We start from the raw sequence: 24,769 nt of genomic DNA, 5'->3' as shown, positions 1-24,769 counted from the left end.
ATGACTGCAATTGAAAGCCAAACAGAACAAAGACACAAAAACCTTTCAACATGGTCTTGTTAAACTTGCCTAAATAAGACACTATCCATGATGCATTTGCAAGGGAAAAAAGGAAATGAAATATGTTGTGTTTCTATCATGTAGGGGCTCAGTTTCATTCTTTGGGAGCTATTGCATTGATTAAGCGCTGAAGTAGACAATTTTTAATATCATAATACTTTTTATCTACCACAACTGTGAGTTATGTTTTCAGTACTTTGAGGGCTCAGTTATGTATCATGCATTGATTAAGGGCTCAGTTATGTATCAATTATATTAGATTTCTTTTTTGTTTTTGATAGGTTCATGCTTAAACGAGTGGTCACTATATTCAATCCTAAGCATGATACATAGTTTAAGCAAAAACCAAAAACCTATGATACCACTACATTGCATAGGACTGAATGTATTGTGGTCAGTCCTATGCTTCAAAAACAGTAACATTGCTCTATGAACACAAAGTCACAAACTATGAAAACCAAAAACCTATGATACCAACCAATAGATGCAAAATAGCATGATACCAACCAATAGACAGCAGACCACAAACCAATTAACATCATACACAGAATGTTCACAGAAATTTCAACCACAACCATGAACACTGGGATTGCTTGGAACACAAATAGATGCAAAATAGCAATATACCAACCAAAGAAACGAGTCCATATAACAGTCGGCATATAAATTATCTCACACACAACCACTAAAATTTACAAATATGCCAACAATACATTAGGGATCCAGTCAATACAATACTAGAATCAGTGTGGTTGCTTGAGTCGAAGGCAAAATTGAGTGCACCTTAGAAAATCAGCAAAAAAATCACAAAATAAATTAAACCAAAGTTAGTCCTATGCTCAAAGAGTTCCATAAATTTTTCCCAGCCAAAAACCGAGAGCAAAAGCTCCAATCGCTGACCATAAATCCAAAACTGAAATGAAACTAGGGTTGCAGGAGAAAAAAAATCCAACAAACCTGAAATCTTTGCCAACGGACGAATCTGATCTGAGCCAACCTAGACAAAAGCCAAGAATGATTCTGCACCAAGAATCGAAGGAAGGAAGAATCAGTGCAGAGCTTGAAAATGAGAGAAAAAGAGAAAGAGGGAGAGAAAACATACGGGTTGCCTTTGGAGAAGAAGCTTGCGTGAAAATCAGAGGTCCAGATCAGAGTGTTCTGCGTGAAAAATTTGAGTGTTGTTTCTTTGGATTGCGAGAAATGAAAAGGAGAGAAAGGGGGAGAGAAAACAGGGGGAGGAAAAATGAGAGAGGGAAAATAAAAATACAGCAATTGATGAATTAAAATGTAGTAAAATAATCGGTTGATGAGTGTATAATAGCCCTTCATATTTGAAGGAAACCGTAGAAACACTATAGGTCAAAACTTTCCATTATTTCGTTTGACTAATCCAATGCAACTCTGATTTACACAAATTCATTATTTTATGCATTTGGCTTGGCTTTTGATGAAACCAATGCCAATGCTCTAATATATCTATCCTGTCGACCAATTGCTAAGTTAGAAAACCAATAAAAAAATAATTAAGTTTTTTATGTGAGCCACAGAGAGAGAGAGTGTACCCTAGTGGGATCGATGAAAGGGGTGGATCTCAGAAGATCTTGAACACGCGAAGTGACTTCTTGCTTTTCGAGAAAATCTGAAGGTGAATAAGCCGATGCCTCTGATTGCAAAAAATCCTAGTTACTCTGATTATATGCGTTGATGACGATGATCGGAGAGATCAGATATCAGGTTGAACGGCGGCGGCCTCGATTTTCTTGCTCTTTCACCAAGACAGGCGCATAGTTCTATCTATGTGTGGACTATACAGTGCACTCCGAGTTGATGAGTTTGCTTGGCCTGTGTGACTTCTCGTTTTGATTTGGGTGATTAGTGGAATGCGAAAGATGGGAGAAAACAGTGTGTTTATTGTCTAGATGAAAAATTTTATATACCATATTATCATTATATTTTCTAAGATGTGATATATTTATCACCAAGAAACTTGATATTCAAATGAAGATAAATGTACTACATCTTACATAATAAAAGAAAAGTAAAATGAGAGTGTAGTCGTGTTTAGTATTACTTTGCCTAGATATATGGCCTCTTATAGGCAGACGCGTTGACTTTTGTTAGTATGTTGCATGTTGCTTAGAGCATTTACATTGACTTAGTCAAATATAAATTACAAACTAAAATTTAGCTAACAATCCCTTCAAATAGTCTATATTAGAAGAGGCAAAAAGAAAATATTTTGCTTGCTAGCTACGGTAACTCTCTATATTTGTATTGTTACTATTCACCCTCCATCAAATACTTTATATTAATGTCTCTCTCATTTTGTTGCTACATAATAGTTGCACTACTAATTATTATATATATATATATATATATATCAGTGTATGGATTCATACAATTTACAATAGATTTAAATTGCGAAATATGATAAAACTAAATTAGATAAAAAAAAAATTATAAAAAATAATAAATTAATAATATTTAGAGAATGCTCTTATGAAAAATCGATCATGCAGTTTGATTTGATCTCCAAATTGCATATTAAACTACATGAAGGATTGGCTCTTTCACTTAACCTATTCCAATCGATCATTTATGTACACCCATATTAATACTTTGAGCAAAGGGTATACCTTTTTTAACATATCAAAAGGATAACGATCGATCGAATTGATCAAAGCAAGATGTTCCTAGCTAGTATTTTAGGAGTGTAATTACAGTAGCATCCTTACTTGTTGGGGATTTCATTAGGAGTGACCTAGTCAATGAACTTGCAATTAAACCATAAACGCACAATCGATTCAAGAAAAATTGAATCAATAGCTTTCTATCTATGAAACTAAGCACATATTTTTAACCAACACTTGATATTGACGGAACAGCCATGATCTACATATGATGCATGTTGTATTTATTTATTTTTCAGAGAGAGAGAGAGAGAAGAGTCCATGCCAATTGGTGCATGCAGCACATGATCACCATCCTTTCAATAATAATAAAAGAAATTTGTCCTTATCATGTGGTTTTCTAAGCTGTAAAGAACAATGGGAAAATTGAGCAAGATATTATTGCTCATGATTTTAATTTTATTTTTAATTTTTGGAATTGTTGAAGGGAAATAATTGGCAAATTTTTTATTAAAACCTATTCAGCGTTGCCCTCGATATTGGCAAGCAGGATCAGAGGATAGGCTTCTCAACCAGATTGAGTCACTAACAAAGGCGGTGGAATCGTCATTTCTGTGCCATGTCCAGAGCGCATGGGTTGCATTCACCACCTCAAATTGGCCATGTCCAAAGCTCGCCTCCCTGAAAATGGATATATCAGGCCTTGGATCTTCATACCTGTAAGCACCAGAATGAACGCACGGAGTCAAATGGATAGCCTAAAGCAAGTAATGCGGATTTAATCAACTAGATATGTATTTGAACGATCATAAGGTTAGACATATTATGCATTAGAGAGATGAAAAATATCTCACTTGCTGGCAAGGCCTTCTTGGTTTCCACCATCGCCAATGGTGATATGCACTGGGCCACAATTGTTAGCTTTCCCATTGTAAACGCGAGTCTGTTAATAGAGGACAAGCAGCAATGACATAGAAACAAAGTCAATAAAATCAGCAATACATTTAGAGTTCTATATATAGACACACAGAATATGTATAAATATATATAGATGTATTTATATATATATATAGATGGCAATAAAAATACAACGGGGATATATAAAAAGAAGAATAAGAAAGCTTACAAAGCGCTCATATGCGTGCACATGTCCAGTGAAAACAACATCCACGCGAGCTTGATAAAGTAGCCCTTCCATGGAAGCCTTCATCTCGTCCGACTCTTTCTCCCCCTGATGAGCAGTATTCGTATTGTACCACGGCGCATGAACAAGCACTACTATCCATGGAGATCTTTTCCGATCAATCTTCCCCATATCTGCCTCTAACCACTTATACTGTGGTGAACTAGGCTCAAAATCCGTGTACGAACCCAACATGATAATATGAACCCCAGCTACATTAAAAGAATAGTATAGGTTGGAGTCCGATCCACTCTGTTCAAATGGCATGCGCCATCTTGCATTGTAGGCTGTGAAGGGTTTGGAGTGGAAGACTGGAATCCTTTCAACCTCGTGGTTGCCTTGGGTTACCATCCAAGGCCGCTGGCTTGCCAGTGGCTCCACAAGCCTGCCGAATGAATCCCAAAAAAGCTGGTAGAAATCAGCATAAGCTAAGTCTCCTGGCAGTAGCAGCATGTCGTAATTCGATTTTGCTACGTGTTGGAGGGTTGAGTCGGTCCACTCAGTCTGTCCAAGATCACCTGCGCAAATGCATTATCAAGTTTTTCTAATAAATTGAACATTTAGGAGGTCCTCGATCGGATAATTTACAATTTATATGTAGCCCAATTCTAATCATTTTTAGATCACGGGATTAAATTACAAACTACATATACATAAATGTCGTATAATCAGCTAGTAATTTATTATAATTTATACATACCTACAACAGCAAATTTGATTGGGAATTGAGCTGGTGGGGTTTTGAAAGTGAAGTCACGGCCTGAAGCTGGACCGCAACGATAGTAGTATAATGTATTCGGCTTCAAGGGACCAATTACTACGTCATGTATTTCCCCGGACTTGTACAAAATCGAGTAACGGTACGAGGATGTAGTCCCATTTGCAGAAAACTCGTATTTCGTTGGGGATGTACCATATTCTACTGTTGCCGGGGTGGAGCTTTCGGTAATCCATGAAATCCTCATTTTGTCCTCGCCAACCATAGATATGTGCACCTGCAAGCAATAACGTTACTCATAATATTGGAGGGCCGAAATATATATATATATATGTGTGTGTGTGCGCGCGCGCTTGCGCGCGCTTTCTGATTTCCAGCGACAGATTCAAACAAACAACCACATGCTATAATAAACTTATGATCGAATTGTTTCATGTAAACACTACCAGGCCAATAATATCAGGTTGATCGAAGGCTATGCACTCGGAAACGAGAAATACCTCAAATCCTTGAACAATTATATATTATGTCTGTCGTTGGACGAATTGCCAAAAAGTTTATAGATCAGTTGGACCAACAAAAGCCTAACTAGCGATTAATTCCCCCTCGGTTTAAAGAGCAGTGCTGATGAAGAATAAGTCAGTGGTTTTTATTTTCTTTGAATTAGTGAATGGTAAATTGATCAGTAAATCTTTCTTTGCAGTCTTCAATTACATATAATCTTTGACCTTGATATCTTGTCCTGATCTGTAGTTTATTTATGTAGGAATATTTATATAAACTGACCTTGAACTTTCATCCTTTGAACTTAGGCATGCATGCATACAACTTCCTAGTACTAATTGTGAAAAAAAATAAAGTTAATTTGCTGCTAAAAGAATTTAATTAACTCGTATGAAATTAACAAACAGTTTACAATTTAGAAAAAAAATCAAACACAACTCAAACTAATTCTCTCATTCTAAATACCATATATGCTTTATATTTTTTACCATGTTTTATTAGTGTTAGATTCAGTCCAATTATCATGCATACAGTACTTGGTATAGACAATAAACAAGTCGATCAGGTGGTTTGGGTCCCAAACAAAAATTTACAGGCGCAACCGCCTAACATGGTTAAATAGATCATATGAAATTCATATATACCTGTTGAGGGGAAGCAGGATTATGATCATCTCCATACGAGTGAGGAACATGAGAGAGAATCTTGCGGACAGGCGGGCGGTTGTACGAATAAACGCCACCAAAGAATAAGCCGGCGAAGGCCAAGGGTAGCGCAAATAATAGAAACAAGCGCAAGTCTCGCACACCCATGACGCTTACACGTACCACAAGAAGAAAAAGAAGGGGAGGAAGAAGACGAAGACGACGGACGACGACGACGGACGACGCAGCAGATTTTAATAAGCGGAATGGAACTGAAGAACGACGTTCCTTCTTATATATTGCATGTATTAAGGTTTAAATGACTCCTCGTGTGGACACCTGTGTGCTACGTATTACGTACTCGAAACATATATATATATATATCTATAAAAAAAATAAATAAATAAACACAAACATATATATATATAATTTTACTACATACAAATAAAATCATGTACTAAGATGTATATTAATATTGATTTCTTCATATTTTAAATTTATATTAATATTATTTTTAATAAAATTTATTTTTTAATTAATCACATTAAATTAATACATAATTATATTTACAACTAAATTTTTTCATATATAAGCGTGGCATGACATCGTTTTGGACGATTTTCACGGCTATATTTGACAAATTTTTTAAAGCGCGCGCACACAAATAATTATATATAGAAAACAGTGTCCGAGAGAATATTGCTGCCATGCATGGGTTTATTCCTTTTCTGAAACTTGGTAACGCCAACCAAGAAAAAAAATGTGCATTCATGTACAAATTATTCAGTCTGAATCTGAAATTAATATCAAATCAAATTCACGATTTGACTATTATTACAATTTAATTTTCATAATTATCATTTTATTTTTATAATAATTAAAATATTATTTATCTTATCTTTTAAGTATTTTTAAAAAAAATATAAATAAAGATATTTTGTATTCAACCAACTTAATAATAAAGATGTAGCCGACTTTTAAAGTGATCTGATCTCTCGTTCTCCTACTTGTCTCCGTCTCAATTTTTTTATTATATCTTATTTTTTCTTGGGTAAATATCATTCATGCAATCATATTTTATAATTATAATTTGGGGAGTTCCATATTTAACTTTTATTTCACAGAAGTATAATTTGCGTACGTTAAGAATAATTTATTGACCAAGATTTTTCTGGCCACTTTTGAAATAGTGTAGTGCAAATCTCAAATTGGACGTACGGGTCCATCTAGAATTACATAAATTGCAAAACTCCATTTTGACTTATCTTTATCTATCCGGACATCTATTTTCATGAATGTCAGTCAACCAGATCTGGGTATATGTTTGGTATTTTTTGCTGCTTTATGATGTACTATATAAAACTTGAGATAGCAATATAGTTATAGAACCCACTTAATTAACTACATATCTTTAAATTTCACACTCCCAAGTTAATTATGAAATTTGAATAGAAACTTTAATTAAGGAATATTGTTGATCCATTACGTACACACTCATGTTGACATTTTGATGACAATTAGCAAGCTAGGAATCTTTTTTCCCCCACTTGTATACTAAATATTTTGATTATTGGTCAAATGATCCAATCCGTTTATAACACGCTATAATGTGCAAAACTTTTATTCATCACACAATATACCGTCTGAAATTGATTTCCTTGGTAGCAATTAATCTATTTCGAAGGAACATGCCAATTAAACACGTACTATGATTCTCTCGTGTATTCAAACAATTCAGGTTTTCACTTTAAAAGCAGTGTCAGATGATAGGCTTCTCAACCATACTGAATCACTGGGAACTGCTGAGTCATCATCATTTCTGTGCCATGTCCAGAGCGCATGGGTTGCATTCACCACCTCAAATTGCCCGTGTCCAAAGCTCGGCTCCCTGAAAATGGATATATCAGGCATTGGATCTTCATACCTGTAAGCACCAGAATGCACGCATCAAGTCAATTTAGGTCAAACAGTTGCCGCTTACTTCCGTATTAATATATGCCATTCACCTAAAGAAAATGAAGCTTTGATTTAAGAGACTGCGCGTCTCAAGAAAAAAAAAATGGAGAAATTCTCCTAATGTCTGCTGCAAATAATTCAATTCAGCTTATATAGCTTATAAGGTCAAGGCCGTAATTCCTCAAGCGTCACAGTCATTCTACAGCATCCAAATCGTATCTGATAAGCTTAAAAATAGCATGCATATATAGAAGAAGATCTTACTCGCTGGCAAGTCCTTCGTGGTTCCCACCATCTCCAATGGTGATATGCACCGGACCACAATTATCAGTTTGCCCATTGTAAACGCGAGTCTGATAGAGACGAACACCAATGCCAAGTGGAAACATTTGATCAGTAAATCAAGGATTAAAAATTTAGATCCACATACAGAGCAGAGTAAATCCACGAGCAAAATTGAATAGAAACTTCCTCTAATTGTAGGGGTCCAACATATGGAACCAGGTTAATTGGAACTAAAAATCATTCACTCTCATATTATGATGAATTAGTAGGGAAAAAAAATGAAGAATTCAACTACTCAATAACATTCTAATAGAGTGAGTTTATAAGCTTAATAAATAAGCAGGGTAAGCAGGGAAAAAGAAGCTTACAAAGCGCTCATAGGCATGTACATGTCCGGCAAAAACAACATCCACGCGAGCTCCGTAAAGTAACCCTTCCATGGATGCCTTCATGTCAATCGACTCTTTCTCACCCTGATGAGCTGTATTAGAATTGTACCAGGGCGCATGAATAAGAACTACTGTCCACGGAGTTTTGTTCCTATCAATCTTCCCCAAGTCTGCCTCTAACCACTTGAACTGTGCTGAGTTAGGATCAAAATCTGTGTACGAACCCAACATGATGACATGCACTCCGGCGACATTGAAAGAATAGAAGAGATTTGATCCCGAGCCACTCTGTTCGAATGGCATGCGCCATCTTGCATTGTAGGCTGTGAAGCGTTCGCTGTGAATGAGTGGGATCTTCTCAATCTCATGGTTGCCTTGCGTCACCATCCAAGGCCTCTGGCTAGCCAGTGGCTCGACAAGCCTTCCAAATGAATCCCATAAAGGCTGAATGAGATCTGCATACGATAAGTCTCCTGGAAGTAGCAGCATATCGTAGTTCGATTCTGCTATGTGTTGGAGAGTTGATTGGGTCCACCCAGTCTGTCCAAGATCGCCTGCATGGATATTATGCAGTTTTGCTTGAACATTAGCATTAATATTATACGAAACAGGGAAGACATGATATATATATATATATAGGTCCTTAAAAAGCTTGTATACTCTGCTTTGATCTATACATACCAACAACAGCGAATTTGACTGGGAATTGAGCTGGTGGGGTTTTGAAACTGAACTCGCGGGTGGAATCTATGCCACAACGGTAGTAATATACTGAATTGGGCTTCAATGGACCAATCACAGTGTCATGAATATCCCCAGAATCATAAATCAAATAACTGTACGAAGATGTAGTCCCATCTGCAGAAAACTCGTAGTTCCCAGGAGAGGTACCATATTGTACTGTTGCTGGGGTTGAGGTTTCAGTAATCCATGAAATCCTCATTTTGTCTTCCCCAACTACAGATAAATGCACCTGTATGACTAACCGTATTAACGGAAGCTAAAAAACCAACGTCTAATTACTCATAACCACGTGTATCCTTTAACTCAAAATAATACGACGTTTCATTAACAAAAACAAGCAATACATTCCATGTTCCAGGGACAACAGTACGGGCCCACGACAATTAAAACCAATTAAATACATATTTTCCCTGATTACCTGCTTACCAGAGAGAGAGAGAGAGGGGGAGGAGGAGGGGGGGGGGGGGGGGGGGGGGGTTTGAGCAAATACCCACACAGTGAAGATAAGAATCCCTACCTACCCGCTGAGGAGAAGCAGACTTAAGATTTTCCAAATGATTCACAATGGTCGGGCGGGACGGCGGCCGATTGTACGTATTGAGACTGCCCAAACAACCATTCAAGGCGAGGCCCATTGATACGAGAAACAGCCCCAGTTCTCGCGCAGCCATTGTGACAGATTGGCATATTCCATCTCTGAGGATAGCTATAGGTTTCGTACGCTCCTCTTGCATGAGAAAATATCTCCCTCAGTGTTTCAATTCCTTGTTTACAAAATGGATAGCTGTCGAACGTTTCGTATAAGCTCGTCAAACTAGCCTAACGGCCACCCACGAGCCCATTATGAGAGGCCCTTCGGAGAAAAAGCGATCAAAATATCATCTGATACTCTAGAATATGCTTCTTTTTGTCTGTTGTGTTTTATTTTTAGAATGCATATATGATGGCTTTTATTACATTTTATTTCAGTGATTTACAATCACGCGAGAAGAAAATAGTTCGAAAAAGTTTAATAATTGTGGTAAAGAAAATATTTGAGGGATACTTATCAATAAAGGATATCCCCAAAATACTTATATAATATAATTAAAATTTTATATTCTTAAAATACTTATATAATATTTTTTTTTGATATACTTGGGTGTCCGGGTCAGCTTACGCGCACCTCGACTAATCTCACGGGGCCCTGAAATTAACGGTCAGGTAAACTTCCAGTGACCCTGAGGGGACTCGAACTAGTGACCATTAGAGAGCAAACCCAAGACCTGACCAATTGAATTACCCCTCAGGTCTCTTATATAATATATCTATTAAATTTTTAAATTTCTAAGCTGATTCCTTCTTTCTTCTTCTTCTTTTGACATCATACTTAATTAGTTTATACTTGATCTGGTCAGGACACCTGGACAAGGACCAAACTGATTTATCAGCTAGCTCGATCGATCTTGATCATGTATTTGAACCTATCTAGCTACATTAATAATCAACTAGCTTTGGGTGAACATCAATCGGTCAGATTTGGTGGGTCCTATATATATACCTTCAATTTGGTTCATTTGTAGTACATCCTTTTAATTTAAGTGAGGATTGTAGGCATCTATCTTGTTGATATCGTGTTTCGCAGCCCTAACAATCCTGTGATGGGTCGCCCTACTCTTGCATTATGATTTTCAACTTGTAAATTTAGAGGAGCGCAAGTAAAAATGTTTAGAGAGTTTACTAAATGCGGTGTGACCTTTGTCAGGAGTGCCCACTTTTCAAGTCTGTCCAGCCGCCGGGATTCGGGGACAAGAGTTGTCCCTAACCCTGCGTATGTGGGTTGTCGACCAATAGTGATATCAGGTCTTCTAGCTCAGGACCCATGTCCAGCGCATGTTACCTCGTTGCTTCCTTATGGGCTGACCTCACCAGCCCTGGCGCATCCTATCCTTTTCTACTCCTTTCCTTCTACTAGGCTGCCCTTAGACCTACTGGTGCCTCGTGGGCTGGGGCCGTGTGGTTTAGCCCAACACTGGGAACATCCTCCTTCACATATCTGATCATTCAATAGTTATCTGTAGAATTCTCGAAGGGCCAGGCTGGCTAGCTAGCAGCTTCTTACTCGTATGCGTCACATTTTTACTCCTCTGACCTCTGTCCCATGTACATATAATATGCGCGACGTTCGCAAGAGAAACTAGAGGTTTACATGAAGATCTAATGCCTGTTGTCGATCGGTACTCCCTTCTTTCGGTTTTCTTTTTCTTTTGTTAGTGTCGTTCAAGTAAGAACCACAATTCGGTTCGGTACGATCATTAATCGATCCGTACATACCTTCCCTAAGATCACCTAACTCCGCAAGAGACAAACCGCGTTGTTGTTAGTTATGCACATCAAAGTCGACAAAGTTAGGTTGCCATCCAAAGTACTATTGTATTACATCTATCCCAGAAAGCAATAACTCTAGAACACGAAACTTCCTTCGACAAAAACGTCAGAACAACATCCATACTGGCCTGCAGCAGCGATCGATGGTGCAACGATCCATTTATTTTCCCCCACATACATGATCATACATGCACATGATTGCATAAATAATTGTGATTGCTTAAAATCTGTTTCAACAATTTCGGCAACAGATTCATGCAAAAAATGGAATTAAACAGTACTAGTACTACTATATATTTATAATTGAAGTGAATACATAAATAGATCAATCGTACCTGTTGCGGAGAAACAGCGTCAAGATCGTCCGCGAGATTACGAACGACGAGGGTCTTGCGCATAGGCCGCCGATTGTAGGAATCTACGCCACCAAAGAATCCGGCGAAGGCCATGGCCAGTACTGCTGATGTTAGAAACAGCCTCAGCCCTCCTCGCACAGCCATGGTGCCAGACTAGTACTGTTTTCTTTCTTCGATCTTCTTTTCTTATTTATTGATGAAGTAAACCATTCGCACTGCCCACGAAGCAGAAAGAACAAGAACAATGATGATCGAAGAGAATATCAAACAACCCTCACCTCGTGTTCAGCTTCATAATTATTCAACACCTCGGAAGATCAGAACCCAAGCGGGCCCGGAATGGGACTCTAGTACAAATATCTTCCTTGCTTCAATATTACATATTATATATTATATATATATATATATATATATCATGTGTTGTCTCCTCGATCTTATATTTATGTGGGTAGCTAGCTGTGAGCTGTGAGTTATTATTACGCAATTCATTGGCGTGACATATTAATTAACAACGTTTCCGGCCAATCTAGCGGCTGTTTGACAGCTACAGGTAGCATATATTCACATACACAAAACACGTACGTGTTGGCGAGAATATTCCAGGAATTTTAATTATAGGCAATTGGCTTTCAAACCTGGAATTCTATTCATGTTATATTATATTAATTAATATATTATTTGGATAAGAAAGACTGGGTATAGATAGGTCCAATATTCGGTTGCAATTAGAATCAAGATTTCGTCACGGAAAGGGTGTCCCACCGCACGCACGCACGCAAATGCATCTAGCTAGGGACGTTTTTATTTTCAGTGGCAGTGTATGAAAACGAGTTTTTAGGACGAGTAATGTTAGATTTTTTTTTTTTTCCTTCCAAACAGTGATACCTCTATTACTGAAATAAAAGTTCATTACATGAATATAAGCTTGAAATGAAATACATTACAACATAATTAAACTTGAAACTTAAGGTGGCTCCTTGCCACTGTGAAATTCCAGCGTACAGTCCGGAAGTTTGTTGAGGGGTATTTCTCCAAAAAGATTATTTGAATATGCCTATTACGCCAAAATATGCGCACACCGATTCTGAGTCCGGTGCATTTTAACTGCCTTCCATTTATCAAAGTTGTTGAGGGTTATTCTTGCATCACCTATTCTTCCTTCAATGGTCCAATCTGAGATTTGTTGCGGATTATTGAGAGCTAAAATTACCACCTGTGAATCTCCTTCAATGATTACATTCTTCCATTGTCTTTCTGCTGCCATAGAGATACCAATAAACGCCGCTAGAGCTTCTCCACCATTTGGATTACAAATAGGAGAGAATTCCGTAATGCAACTTAGAATATTACCAAGGTAATCCCTACAAACAGCTGCTGTTGTGCTATCATTTTTTTAAATTGAAACATCAAAGGATACAGAAATTTTATTGGATTGAAACATCAATGTAATATTACGAGTAATGTTAGATACCTTTATGAGTTGTACCAATTTTTTATATTTATTTTGAAAAAAAGCATAATCTATAATTACAAAATTAATTCTTTTGATATAAATTTCATATTTTTTTTTTAAAGAAATATACAATATTTAAATACACAACACACTGCAAATATCATTTGAATTTCTCTTTATCATTGCTGTCCATGATCTCTCCGTATTATTATCGTTTCCCTAGTCCGGAATCATCCCCATCTTTCGGCCGGTTTTGTTATTACAAAAGAGAGTTGAGACACACGTTTGCGTGACTCAAACAACCGATATGAATTACTAGCTGCTGCGACCTTTTACAAGCTAATTATTAATCGACTTGTGTGGTTATTAATAGTTTTCCAATTAAATAATTACAGATTATATATGTGTCGTTCATGCATATATCCCAAAGAGGAATTGCTAACTTGTCCCATGCAAATTAATGAAATTGCTATACCACCTATAAACACCAATTGATTAACGTATATTTATTATGACAAAGTTAATTAAGTAGGTTAATTAGCCATACGAATCTAAAAAGAATATTCAAAAGATCTCTTGATTCGAGCAATTAACTTGTTTTCTTCTTTCTCTGACGGTTTCCCTGAACTTCGTCTTCGATCGTATCGCCAAAGTCACGAGTCTCTTACCTCTAAGATATCTACACACTCTCTACGCGAATATATATATCACTACAACAAAAAACATATTTTGGGACGAAAATTTTCGTCCCAAAATATATCGATTTCGTTCCGAAAGATTTTTTGGGACGAAAAAATTTCGTCCCAAGCTCGTCCCAACATCACTGTCCCAGAAGATATATTGGGACGAAAAACACAATTTCGTCCCAAAATATATCTTTTGGAACGATTTTGAAAGTGACCGTTCGATACCGTTCGAACGATGCTTTTTTTTGTCACGGTTAAAATTCGTCCCAGAATGGCGTTCGAATGCTTCTCATATACCGTTCGAACGTCAATGTTTGTTTTGAACGGTTATCAAGATACGTTCAAACGATCAGTAGAAATACGTTCGAACGTTAAATGAGACGATCGAACGGTATAAGAGATCGAACGGTGATGATCAACGTTCGAACGATATGGTAATGTCATGCGTTTGAACGGTTTTTTGAGCATCTGGTATCGTTCGAACGGTTTGCGAGTTGACGTTTGAACGTTACATTATCGTTTGAACGGCATGCCCATTAATGTTCGAACGTGACTTTGTCGTTCGAACGGATATTATTTTTATTAAAACCAATAATTATAAAAAAACTAAATAGACATCCATATTATTTGAAAAATATAAATTAAGAACTGTTTAATTACTCACAAAAGTTTTATAATAAGTGCGAAGAAATAAATAACCATAAAACTAGCATTGTTCATACATAATTAGATAATGTCATAAGCTAGACGTAAAAAACCATCAGTTGGTTGGAGGCCTGTACTGTTGCATAAGCTGTTGCATTTGGAGTTGCATATCTCTCCTGAACTCTGCTTGTTCTTCTTCATGTTGTTTGAGGCGCATCTCCATGTCTCCTTGTCTCGCCAATTGAGCCTCTAACTCTTGTTGTTTTGCAATCAATTCTTCAATTCTACGATTCGCATTCTCTTGAGCTATAGAGGCAGACCCGGAAGAAGAGGAAGAGGGAGAAGGTTTTACACAGCGACCCAAACCCCTCAAATATCCTGAACGTTCACCCAGAACTTGTGTAAAAATCTCAACATCTGTATTTGAGGAATTTTGATCTGACGCAGATTCAGCACGCAGGGCAACCATTTTATCCTACACATAAGATAAAGAGTTAATATCATCATAAATATTCAAATATATTTATTTAAAACAAATTATAATACTTACATAATTTTCACGGGCATCAGGATGACTCCACTCTCCATTACGATTAGTATGTGATGCAGCATATAATTTTGTCAGATCATAATTGGCATCTGAATCTTGCTATAATAAAGATTTGTTAAGATATAAAGTCATTATGATTGATATATTCAGTTAACTATATACAAATGAAAGAATAGCAATACCAATTTTTTAGAGAGGCGGTGGAAAGATCTTGAGCCTGCATGATGAGTAATCTTCAATTTTGATCTATTTGTTTTGTTTATAGAACTTCGCTCCTACATAAGAATTGAAAATATTAGAAAGCGAAATTAAAAATAGGACTAAAATAATTAAATTAATTATACCTTATATGATGAATCCTCAAACATGTCACAAAGTTTTTCCCAATCAGAAGGTTGCACATCTTGAAAAGGATGTTGGCGTGCTTCTTCACTATTCTCAAACTTATTATAATGCTCATGACACCTCGCCTTATACTTGCGGAATGCATTACTCATAAGCTCTTCCACAGTTTTACGCTCCTCTCTCCGACCAAAATTTATTTCGAAATCATCCTTACAGACAAAAGTTTGGACAAAAATATTATCATTTATAATATTCTAACTTTAAAGTAAAATAAAATTATAAGTCCAATTAAATTTCATTTATTAAACATTACCAAACAACGCTTCTTGATAAGGTCCTTAACATCTTGGGGGACTTTCTTCCATGAACTTGTTGCCAAAGGTGCATAAGTTCGTGTAAGAGCACCCACATGCGATGCAAGCCAAGCTGCTGGTTGTCCTTCGCCTCCGGTATGTTCATCAAGAATGTTAACTTTGATCTTACCCACCTTACGATATTTTTCCAACGTCACGCCTCTCGTAGTGCCTCGACCTTGACGAGATTGTACTGTGAAGTCATCATGATATATAACATTATAATCAATTTTCTATTATAATCTTAATTAATAACTTTTATGACTATTAGAATTTTACCTTGTTCTGTAGAGTCAATCTCTAATGGTGAGTCTGAAGGAGAGCTAGGAACAGGTGGAGATGGGTTGCGCACTTCCTTTCTCTTCGGAGGCATAATTTCAAAAAACTGATACAATATTCATTAAGTAAAATAGTGCTCATCATCACGTAATGTGAAAATATAATTCGTCAATCACTATCTGTATCAGTATCATTTGACAATTCAGTCTCATCTTCTGTAGATAGTTCAGATGAATCAACACTTTGCTCAAGTGTCGCATCAACAATTTCAGCCTCAATATCTTCTCTATTCAATGGAATCATCTCATACTGGCTCAAATCCACAAACAAATTAAAGACGGGCTGACTCTCTTGGTATGCTTCTTGAGTAGAGGCATCATCTTCTTCTTCATCTCGCCCTTCTGCCTGAGGGATAACATCATATATATTTCTTGGAGCATATTTTTGTACTACTCGCCATTGAGTTCCCAACTTCGGGTCATCTAAGTAGAATACTTGAGATGCTTGAGAAGCTAAAATAAATGGATCATCCTCGTACCATTTTCTTGATGTATTAATACTCAAGAAATATTCATCATCACGGACTCCAGTTCGAGGATTGCTTAAATCCCACCAATCACACTTAAACAGATACACTGCAAGCTCCCCCAAATATTTCATTCCAATTATATCAACAATCACTCCATAGAAATCAATATTTTCTCCATCATGACTTCCCTCAACTAGGACACCACTATTTTGTGTTTTCCTATAATGATCTCGATCTATTGTGTGATACCTACTACCACGAGAAATACATGCAGAATATCTTGTAGCCCGTCTCGATGGGCCACGCGCTAATGCATACAATTCATCTGATATATCGTTTGGATTATTGGCATGCATTTGTACAACCTACATATTAAGTAAAACGTCTATTATATCAATAAAAAAAACAATCAATATTTTCTATTTGTATTGAATGAAGTGTCGCATATGTAATGTCATTACCCGTTGTTCAAACCATCTCGGAAACTCCTCTTCATGTTTCCGGTCTATATCATTTACTCCTAGTTCCTTGAGCATGTTAATATGATCACTGAAATTGATGATTACGACATGTATTTTATATTATTAGAATTTTGCGAAAGTAAATGAGCGAATACTAAATTAAGAAAAGATTAATACTTACTTCAAGTAAATCTCTATGTCAGGGCAATTGTTCAGCACGTACCACTGAGCTTTCTCAAACTCTCTTCCACATAAGTCATAACCACGCACTGCACCAAGTGGACGTACTTGTTGGGAAAACACGGAAAACACATTTCGTTGTCTTGCTCTGTCAACGTCAAAGTTTCTTTCTGGCCGATCAAACCTAGTGTCAACTCCGTGGAAATATTTGGAACAGAAGGTATGCCACTCATCATCAATATATGCTTCTGCAATTGATCCTTCTGGGCGAGCTTTATTACCAACTGTTCGTTTCAACTTCCCAAGAAATCGTTCAATGGGATACATCCATCTATACTGAACTGGTCCTGCAAGTCGAGCCTCACGTGGCAAATGGACGGCCAGGTGAACCATGACATCGAAAAATGACGGTGGGTAAATACTTTCTAGCTTACACAATATGATGGGAATTTCCCGTTCCATTCGATCCAAAGCTTCTACATTTAATGTCCGTGCACATAAGTCTTTGAAAAATAAACCCAACTCAGTCAAAGCCACGCGCACGTCTCTAGTCAAGTACCCACGTATACCAATAGGCAAGATACGCTGCAAAAGGACATGACAATCATGACTTTTTAACCCAGTTATTTTCCAATCATTTGTTCGCACACACCTTGTCAAATTCGAGGCATAACCATCTGGTAATTTAATTTTCATTATCCACTCACAAAAAGTAGCCCTTTCATTCCTTGACAATGTATACCACCCAATCGGCATGTAAACGGACGAACCATTTTCTTGCAACTGCATTTCCGGTCTTATTCCCAACCGCTTCAAATCCTTCCTTGAGTTTAATGTATCCTTCGTTTTTCCTTCAATTGACATCAATGTTCCCAATACGGATTCGCATATATTTTTTTCAATATGCATAACATCAAGACTGTGCCGTAATTTTAACTTTGACCAGTATGGAAGATCGAAAAATATACTCTTCTTAGTCCAATTCAACTCAGAAGTAGCTCGTTTTCTCTTTCGTTGTTTTTTACCAAATTCATTACAACCAACATCTACAAATTGTGCAAGTAAATCTTCACCAGACAAATATGGTGGAGGTTGGCCCCATTCAACAGTACCATCAAACATTTGTGAATTTCCCCGCCATCTATGATCACCAGGTAGAAATCGACGATGACCCATGAAACATAATTTTCTCCCGTAAGTGAGCCATTCAGATTTAGTATGTTTGTTACATGTTGGACATGCCATTTTCCCCTTAGTACTCCAACCTGACAAGTTTCCATATGCTGGAAAATCATTTATTGTCCATAAAACCGCAGCATGCATCTTGAACGACTTGCCTGTTGATGAATCAAATGTGACAACCCCATTCTCCCACAAATCTTTCAATTCTGCAATCAATGGCTGTAAGTGTATGTCTATATCATTTCCCGGCGATCTCGGACCTGGAATGAGCAAACTCATCATGAAATATGGATCTTTCATACACTTCCACGGTGGTAGATTATACGGCATAAGTACGACTGGCCAAGTACTGTGACTAGTACTCATGTTCCCAAACGGATTAAATCCATCTGTTGCCAACCCAAGTCTCACATTACGTGGTTCTTCTGCAAACCATGTATGCTCCTTATCAAATTCCTTCCACACCTGAGAGTCAGCAGGATGTGATAAAATATCATCGTTTCTAACTCTGGCTGATGAGTGCCATATCATGTCTGCAGCTGTTGCACGTGACATATATAATCGTTGTAATCTAGGTGTCAATGGAAAGTGGCGTACTACCTTTTGCGGCACATTTTGTTTGTCAGATGTCCATCTTGACTCGTGGCATATGGGACATTCGTTCAACTGCTCATTCTCTTGCCAAAATAATATGCAGTCATTCTTACATGCATGTATTACGTTGTAATCAAATCCAAGTCCTCGTTTCAATTTTTTTGCTTCATAGAAGTTACGAGGAAGTGTATTATCTGATGGCAGTGCCTCCTTAAACAACTCGAGTAACATATTGACAGCCTTAATTGATAATCGGCACATTGATTTTATGTGTAGCAGTCTTACGGTAAATGACAACTTACTGTGTCTTCTGCATCCTGGATATAGCTCACGTTGTGACTCATTCCACAATCGTGCAAAAGTATTATGACCCCCATCATTTGAACTTGATGTGTCCGTGCCACCTTCATTCATAAACATTCCCGCACCGATGTCACCTAACATTTCTTCCATATCCTCATCATACTCATCTCCAACAACATCTGGTTGTACATCTTCATCGATAGCTTCTTCTTCATGTGGAGTATCGAATGAAGTTGGATATGGTTCCCCGTGTAAGACCCAATCAGTATAACCCTTGTCAATACCTTTTACAAACAGATGCTCTCTCACCAAGTCTATCTTATGAGAGCGCAAATTCCTACATGTATTACATGGGCATCTAATACGTCCATCACTATCACATGTACCCAATGCAAACTCTAAGAATTTCTTAACACCTTCAGCATATACGTTGTAATTCTGACCCAAACGATCGCTAACTCGCATCCAACTCTTATCCATGCTGACTATCTTCATTATAAACAAGCACGTGTGCATCAACAAACAAGCATGTATCATGTATCAATCAAGGAGTATGCCACCTTACACCGGGTAGTTGGTCCTATCCCATTCGGAACTGTAAGATCATAGTCGCAAACCTATCCTCTATAATCTGTCACGCCCAACAAAATTTCGGCAGCATATCCCCATAGTTCTCCAAATATGCTCGTCTGGTTGTGTGCACCGACTTATCCATCGTCGATACAACATCACCGAAACTGCATATCCGGAGAACAAGGGATAAATCTGCCAAAATCTTAATGCTGGACGTATAACAGATATAGCTCGATAGTTTGCGAGAATGATCTTACAATTCCAAACTGTCCACTCTGGACAATTCAAGAGTTATCAATCTTTCAATTAAGGCGGATTGATAACTCTCGAACGGGTCTAAGGCTAATATTGATGAACAAGCAATATAAGATATGCCAATATTTAACATGTATCAAACAAATAATTCAACATCATAAATAATTAAGTTTTGTAACAAATCTTAGATGATTTGTAATTTAATTCATTCTCATTTGATTATTTGAATCTTTTAAGTATTTAAGTATTATTAAATGTAGATTATATATATTTAATTTTTAATTACACTCCTGCATTTAAAATGTTAATTATTTTAACACTGCCCAAGAAATCGTTCAAACGGTGTTCGTGACCGTTCGATCTCCTATACAGTCGTTCGAACGGTACACGTACCGTTCGAACGGTTTACATCCAGAAATCACTCGTCTTCAACCTCCGAAAACCCCAAGTAATACAGTCCATATTACATCAAAAGATAGCAAAATATATGACTAACTCATGTAAGCAAACGAAAACACTTATATAAAAACTAAAATGAGGTCAAATTTAAGGAGAATACCTGATTTGGAGAGATAAAGCTTCAAAAATTCCAAACGGTAAAAACTCTTCACCAAACGGTAAAAACAACCTCTTAATCCGAAAATATAAGAGATTGATAGGAGTTTGTAATATTTGAGGGCTAGATTGAAGAATAATGGCGTTGGTTGGAACAAAATGAGCGTGGGAGTGATGCTCGGTCGACTGAAACGAGTCCGAGATTGTGAGGTTCTGTCGTGTAAATGCAGAACATTGCCGTTCGAACGGTTGTTTAATGAACGTTCGAACGTCAAATCGACTAGCGGGAAAAATTTCCCCCGCCGATTTGACGTTCGAACGTGAAAATATACGTTCGAAGGCTAATAATTAACGTTCGAACGGTTATATTATACCGTTCAAACGTCAAATCGATTAGCAGGAATAATTTCCCCCGCTAATTTAACGTTCGAACGTTAATATAAACGTTCGAACGTACTATTAAACGTTTGAACGCCAATAGTAAACCGTTCGAACGTTTAATTATATTGTTGCTTATTGTATTTTTTTTGCACTATACCTTTAAATATAATAATTTCTAAATATACTATAGTTTAGAGCCATAGTAATATAACTATATAATATATAATCAAACATATATTATATAGTTTAGTAACATATATAGTATAAAATATCATATTACATCTAATATAATCAACAAGTACTACATATATTAACCTATTATATATAACATATATATGGTATCATAGCATAGGGTTATATGTATCACATGCATATATATAATGTTTATTTCTATAATATTAATAGTAGATATTTAATAATAGAATATCTACTATTAATATATATAGTGTCATCTATACTAGTATATATATATGTGGTACTAGTTAATATCACATATAATATATATGTTATATAAATACATGAACATGGCTTCATGTATATAGTAGTCTATATTATATTAATTATACTATATAATATAACTTATACTATATACTATATAATATTCAATAGTATAATATATTTTAATTAAATATAATATAATATATACTATAAATTGCCAAAAAATTATATATATAATACATAGTGTTTAATAATATATAAGTGCATTAAATATATTGCATTTAATATTTTTAACAATTAAAATATATTATAATTGAATTAATTATTATATTTAATATAATTAATACGGAATATTGCATTTAAATATTTGAAAACCGATTAATTAGGGATGGCAATCAATATTTAGTTAATTCGTTCGAACGGTATAACGTACCGTTCGAACGGTACTGCATATATAAGCCCATCCCGACGTCATTTTCACGCATTTCCTCCGTGAAAAAGCCTCCAAACCGTCGATCTCCGCCGTTGAACGCCGTCTTCGCCGCCGTCAACAGTGCCCACTCGAAGCCCCTACCTCTAACAACCGGTATTTTTCATTTTTAAAGCATTTTACCGTTTAGATTTAGGTTTTTGATAGATTAATTGTTTAAGTTAGGGTAAACCGATTTATACATCAAAATAATCGGTAGATTTGCATAAATCCATGTTAGGAACATTTATTTAGGTTTCTATTGCATTTATTTTGGTGTAAAATCCAGGGAATCGAAGGATTCCATGGATTTCAATGGCCGAGTCGACTCGGCCTGGAATCCCGATCGACGAATATCGTTCGAACGCTATGCTTAGCGTTCGAACGTTATAACTTAACGGTCGAACGGTCTGTCTGTAACCGTTCGACCGTTACAGTAAACGTTCGAACGATATAAATCAACGGTCGAACGGTTTGTCTGTAACCGTTCGACCGTTAAGTTACATAGTTCGAACGATATAACTAAACGGTCGAACGGTTTGTCTGTAACCGTTCGACCGTTACGGTAAACGTTCGAACGGTGTTTAATATTATATTTATATTATTAATATTGATATTGAGTGACATATTTATTGTTGATAATGTTGTTCAGAATGGCAAATATTATTAAATTGCTGTTTGTTTCAAACTACTGTAAATAGTTCTTTATTGTATTTTTCTTGTTAATGTTATATATCTAGTTTGTAATTATAAATTTCAGGTTGATTATAATGTCTACTTCTAGACCGGCACGTAAGCGACGCAATCTTGGTGAGAGTAGTAGTGGTCCAGTTCGGGAGAGGACAGTTTCACTGGAGCGACCAGTGAAGATTTCTGATTTCCAGAGTCTTATCTGGGAGGGTCATTCATTGCCCTCAATATTCAGTGATCGTGGTTGGGGACCTATCTTGGATGAACGGGAGGAAGCATGGGAGCCAGTCTCCTACATTGACATTGTTGCTGAGTTCTATAGAGAACTCGGCAGTGCCAGCGCAGATGATTCTGGGGCCTACAGTATCACTGTCCGAGAAGTACCCGTTGTATTTTCACGAGATGGACTTGCTGAGCATCTCGGTATTCCTAGGCTGCCAGATGCATATCCGAATGTGGTGCCTAGAGAGTCTGATCCTTCAGTTGAGGCGGAGACAGCTGAGGAGGAGGCATCAGTTTATACTGATGAGGTCGATACCCTTGCTGATCACGAGGTGAGGGATTTGGTTGTCGGTCCAGATGCTCCACCGTATGACGGGACGAAGAGCATCAAACAGGCAGATTTATCTTCTTTCTTTAAGATATTAAATTTGATAATTGCCAATAATATTGACCCTCGGCAGCACAAGACAGAAGTTGGCATTGATCGGACGAAATTTATGATACGGGTCGCTCGTGGCATTCCTATCGACTTGGTGGGATATATATTCGATAGGATTCGATCAGAATCTCGGTACATTTCGATGGATATACTACCATTCGGAGTCCTGATCACCCGATATCTACTATGTGCTGGTGTTGTGCCAGATGTTGCTGAGCGTAAACGGGAGCCGATGGGACCGATAAACAGCACCACCCTCTCACGCAGCACGGGACACTCGAGACTGCGTTTTCGTGCACATGTTCCAGAACCAGTTGATCCTCACAGAGATGCACAGCCGGGAGATCATGGAGTCTCAGCTGCAGCTGCAGAGACATCTACACGGGCCGAGGCATCAGTCCACAGTGTTACTCGTGAGGAGATGGCTGACATAGTGCGTGCAGCGATCAGCGAGCAGACATCAGCAGTGATCGATGCAGTGCGTATGGAGTTTGCTGCCATGTCTGCGACTCAGGTCACCATCAGTACTCGACTGACACAAATAGAGGAACGTATAGCTGCAGTCGAGGAAGTGTGCAAAGACTTGGGGTCTTAATTACTTTATGATAAATTTTATTTATTTATTTCCTGTTTTTTGTATGGACAATATTTTGTGTTTTGTAAATTCAGTATTTAAGTTATATGCAATGGTATTGTTTTATATTTTCTAAACTAATTCTTAATTTAGATTATTCATATTATTTAATTAACCAATTTTTTATAATTACTAGTTAATCTAAATATAATTTGGCAAAAAACTTAAAAAATTAAAACTCTGTCACCGTTCGAACGATTCAAATAACGTTTGAACGGTGAATATGCATCATTCGAACGGTTAATATTAACCGTTCGAACGGTTTATCAATTTCCCTCCAAAATAATTTTGCCTATCGCGCCAATATTACGTTCAAACGGTGAAAATTAAACGTTCGAACGGTTAATCATTAACGGTCGAACGGTTAACTTATTTGGGACAAAAATATTCGTCCCTAAGAATACCGTTCGAACGAGTTCGAACGGTATGGCATAACCATCGTCATTTTGGAACGAAATTCAAATTTCGTTCCTAAATCCCACTTTTTGGGACGATTTTCAATTCGTCCCAAAGTAATTTCGTCCCAAAAAATCATTTTTGTTGTAGTGTATCTTTTACAAATTAATATATCTTTTACAAATCAACTTTCAGGCGGAACTTGTAATTATCTCATGATCAATTACTGGCCTGTTATCAACGTTCTCTCCCTCAATCAAAACCCATGCAGCTGATCATGTACGTTCAGTGCCACAATTAATTTAGTTTGTTTATCCAAAT

General features: G+C 37.0%; 2 protein-coding genes across 4 annotated transcripts; both read right to left on the bottom strand.

Annotated features, from left to right (window-relative positions):
• Nucleotides 1–2,911: 2,911 nt before the first annotated feature.
• Nucleotides 2,912–6,013, bottom strand: LOC122276342 (probable purple acid phosphatase 20). Its single transcript, XM_043085980.1, has 5 exons — nt 5,740–6,013; nt 4,574–4,868; nt 3,817–4,391; nt 3,545–3,633; nt 2,912–3,407 (listed from the first exon to the last, which is right to left on the bottom strand). Exons 1-5 carry the CDS (start codon nt 5,905–5,907, stop codon nt 3,212–3,214), a joined length of 1,323 nt encoding a protein of 440 aa, XP_042941914.1. The 5' UTR covers nt 5,908–6,013; the 3' UTR covers nt 2,912–3,211.
• A 1,317-nt stretch (nt 6,014–7,330) lies between these two features.
• On the bottom strand, nt 7,331–12,218 carry LOC122275095 (probable purple acid phosphatase 20). 3 transcript variants are annotated; one of them, XM_043084046.1, is made up of 5 exons: nt 11,816–12,218; nt 9,051–9,342; nt 8,349–8,923; nt 7,960–8,048; nt 7,331–7,663 (listed from the first exon to the last, which is right to left on the bottom strand). In XM_043084046.1, the coding sequence occupies exons 1-5, from the start codon at nt 11,978–11,980 to the stop codon at nt 7,474–7,476; spliced, it is 1,311 nt and encodes a 436-aa protein (XP_042939980.1). In that variant the 5' UTR covers nt 11,981–12,218; the 3' UTR covers nt 7,331–7,473. The 3 variants fall into 3 exon arrangements, with proteins under 3 accessions (XP_042939980.1, XP_042939979.1, XP_042939981.1); XM_043084045.1 differs by lacking the exon at nt 11,816–12,218 and adding an exon at nt 9,635–9,985; XM_043084047.1 differs by lacking the exon at nt 11,816–12,218 and adding an exon at nt 9,631–9,976.
• Nucleotides 12,219–24,769: the final 12,551 nt, after the last annotated feature.

Source organism: Carya illinoinensis, chromosome 9 (genome assembly GCF_018687715.1).
Source record: "Carya illinoinensis cultivar Pawnee chromosome 9, C.illinoinensisPawnee_v1, whole genome shotgun sequence".
NCBI classification, from domain to species: domain Eukaryota; kingdom Viridiplantae; phylum Streptophyta; class Magnoliopsida; order Fagales; family Juglandaceae; genus Carya; species Carya illinoinensis.
This window is presented reverse-complemented; position numbering and strand designations above follow the sequence as displayed.

Excerpts from the sequence above, each read along its gene's own strand:
- LOC122276342 (XM_043085980.1), bottom strand. The coding sequence starts at position 5,907 with ATGGGTGTGCGAGACTTGCGCTTGTTTCTATTATTTGCGCTACCCTTG. Across the intron at positions 4,869-5,739 it reads ATCCTGCTTCCCCTCAACAG|GTGCACATATCTATGGTTGG; the intron begins GTATATATGAAT and ends TATTGCTTGCAG. Across the intron at positions 3,634-3,816 it reads TGCACGCATATGAGCGCTTT|ACTCGCGTTTACAATGGGAA; the intron begins GTAAGCTTTCTT and ends CTCTATTAACAG.
- LOC122275095 (XM_043084045.1), bottom strand. The coding sequence starts at position 9,847 with ATGCAAGAGGAGCGTACGAAACCTATAGCTATCCTCAGAGATGGAATA. Across the intron at positions 8,924-9,050 it reads AGTCAAATTCGCTGTTGTTG|GCGATCTTGGACAGACTGGG; the intron begins GTATGTATAGAT and ends ATATCCATGCAG. Across the intron at positions 7,664-7,959 it reads CACGAAGGACTTGCCAGCGA|GTATGAAGATCCAATGCCTG; the intron begins GTAAGATCTTCT and ends TGGTGCTTACAG.